The 1208-nt window shown below is 57.9% G+C and overlaps 1 gene segment (V, D, J or C); it reads right to left on the bottom strand.

Annotated features, from left to right (window-relative positions):
* Nucleotides 1–540: 540 nt before the first annotated feature.
* Nucleotides 541–1141, bottom strand: LOC123025309. The segment is given in 2 exon segments: nucleotides 541–929; nucleotides 1055–1141. Coding segments are annotated over 2 exon segments (435 nt in total).
* Between the last annotated feature and the right edge of the window lie 67 nt (nucleotides 1142–1208).

Here is a 1208-nt window from a genome sequence, read left to right as displayed (position 1 = left end):
GCTCACCACCCTTGAGAAGAGGAGTGCAGGGTTTGGTCTCAGTTCCACATCACAACGTGCAACTGTGAGACACGTTGCTGAAGAGGGGGCTTCCTGTCCTGCACCCAGGGCCCTCAGGACGGGCAGCCATGGGTGGCCTCCTCCTCCTCCTGGAACTTTTCTAGGGCTCTGGAAAGCATCCCATGTGGAGGGACCAGGCTCCATCTCAGGGCTCATGGTCTCAGCTTGGTTGCATTCAGGTGCTCTTCGCTGGGGAGTTCATGATGGACACACCCATCCACCCCCACTCTGTCCTTCTCCAGAGTTGCCACAGATGACAGGTGGGAACCCACAGCGATGGAGAACCATGAAATTCACAAGGACTGAGCTACCCAAGAGACCTGCAGCTCGGCACCCGGTATCCTCTTCAGAGCCCCTGGTGGGCTTGCTTCCTGCCCCACTGCACAGCTCATGCTCCCTATTCATATCGAGTGGCTTGCTCAAGAAGCGCTGGGGAACCAAACAAGTCCACAGGCACAAGAAGAGCAAGGCAGCGTCCCTTCAAGCCAAGTATCGTGGCGCAGCACCCTGGAGAGGAGGAGTGCCAGTTTTTGTCTCAGTTCCCCATCCAGATTTACCACTGTGTAACGTGCTGCTGCTGCTCTCCCCGGCAGCACAGTAATAGTCACCCTCATCGTCGGCCTGCAGATTTGCGATGGTCAAATGGCCGGTGTTGCCAGAGCGGGTACCGGCGAACCGGTCCGGGACCCCGTCTGCCCTGCTGCTGCTACCATAGATCAGCAGGCGAGGGGCCTGACCCGGTTTCTGCTGTAACCAGCTGAAACCAGACCAGCTGCTCCCACCACTTCTGTCGCAGGAGATTCTTGCAGTTTGCCCCAGAGGCGCGGACAGGGAGGGCGGCTGAGTCAAGGCAGGCTGTGAAGAGGCCCCTGCACAAAACAAAATGGAAACACCAATTGCCGCGGTCAATGCAAATGGCAAAAAGAGGAGACATATGGAATAAGCTTGGTCTTTGCCCCCGAAGTCAAGGAAACGGCCTCCCTCCCATCCTTACATGTGCAGAAGTGGAGAAGTGCCAAGGAAAGCAGGGCCCAGGCCATGGTGAGCTCTCCCACGGGGTCTGACCTGCCAGGGAAAGGAGATGGCAGGGGAGCCCCTTCTCGCCCCTTAAATAGCCCCGAGCAGAGGAACTGCCCTCCATGCAAATG

The sequence above is a fragment of the Varanus komodoensis genome, unplaced genomic scaffold (genome assembly GCF_004798865.1).
Source record: "Varanus komodoensis strain SLA01 unplaced genomic scaffold, ASM479886v1 scaffold2679, whole genome shotgun sequence".
NCBI classification, from domain to species: Eukaryota; Metazoa; Chordata; class Lepidosauria; order Squamata; family Varanidae; genus Varanus; species Varanus komodoensis.
This window is presented reverse-complemented; position numbering and strand designations above follow the sequence as displayed.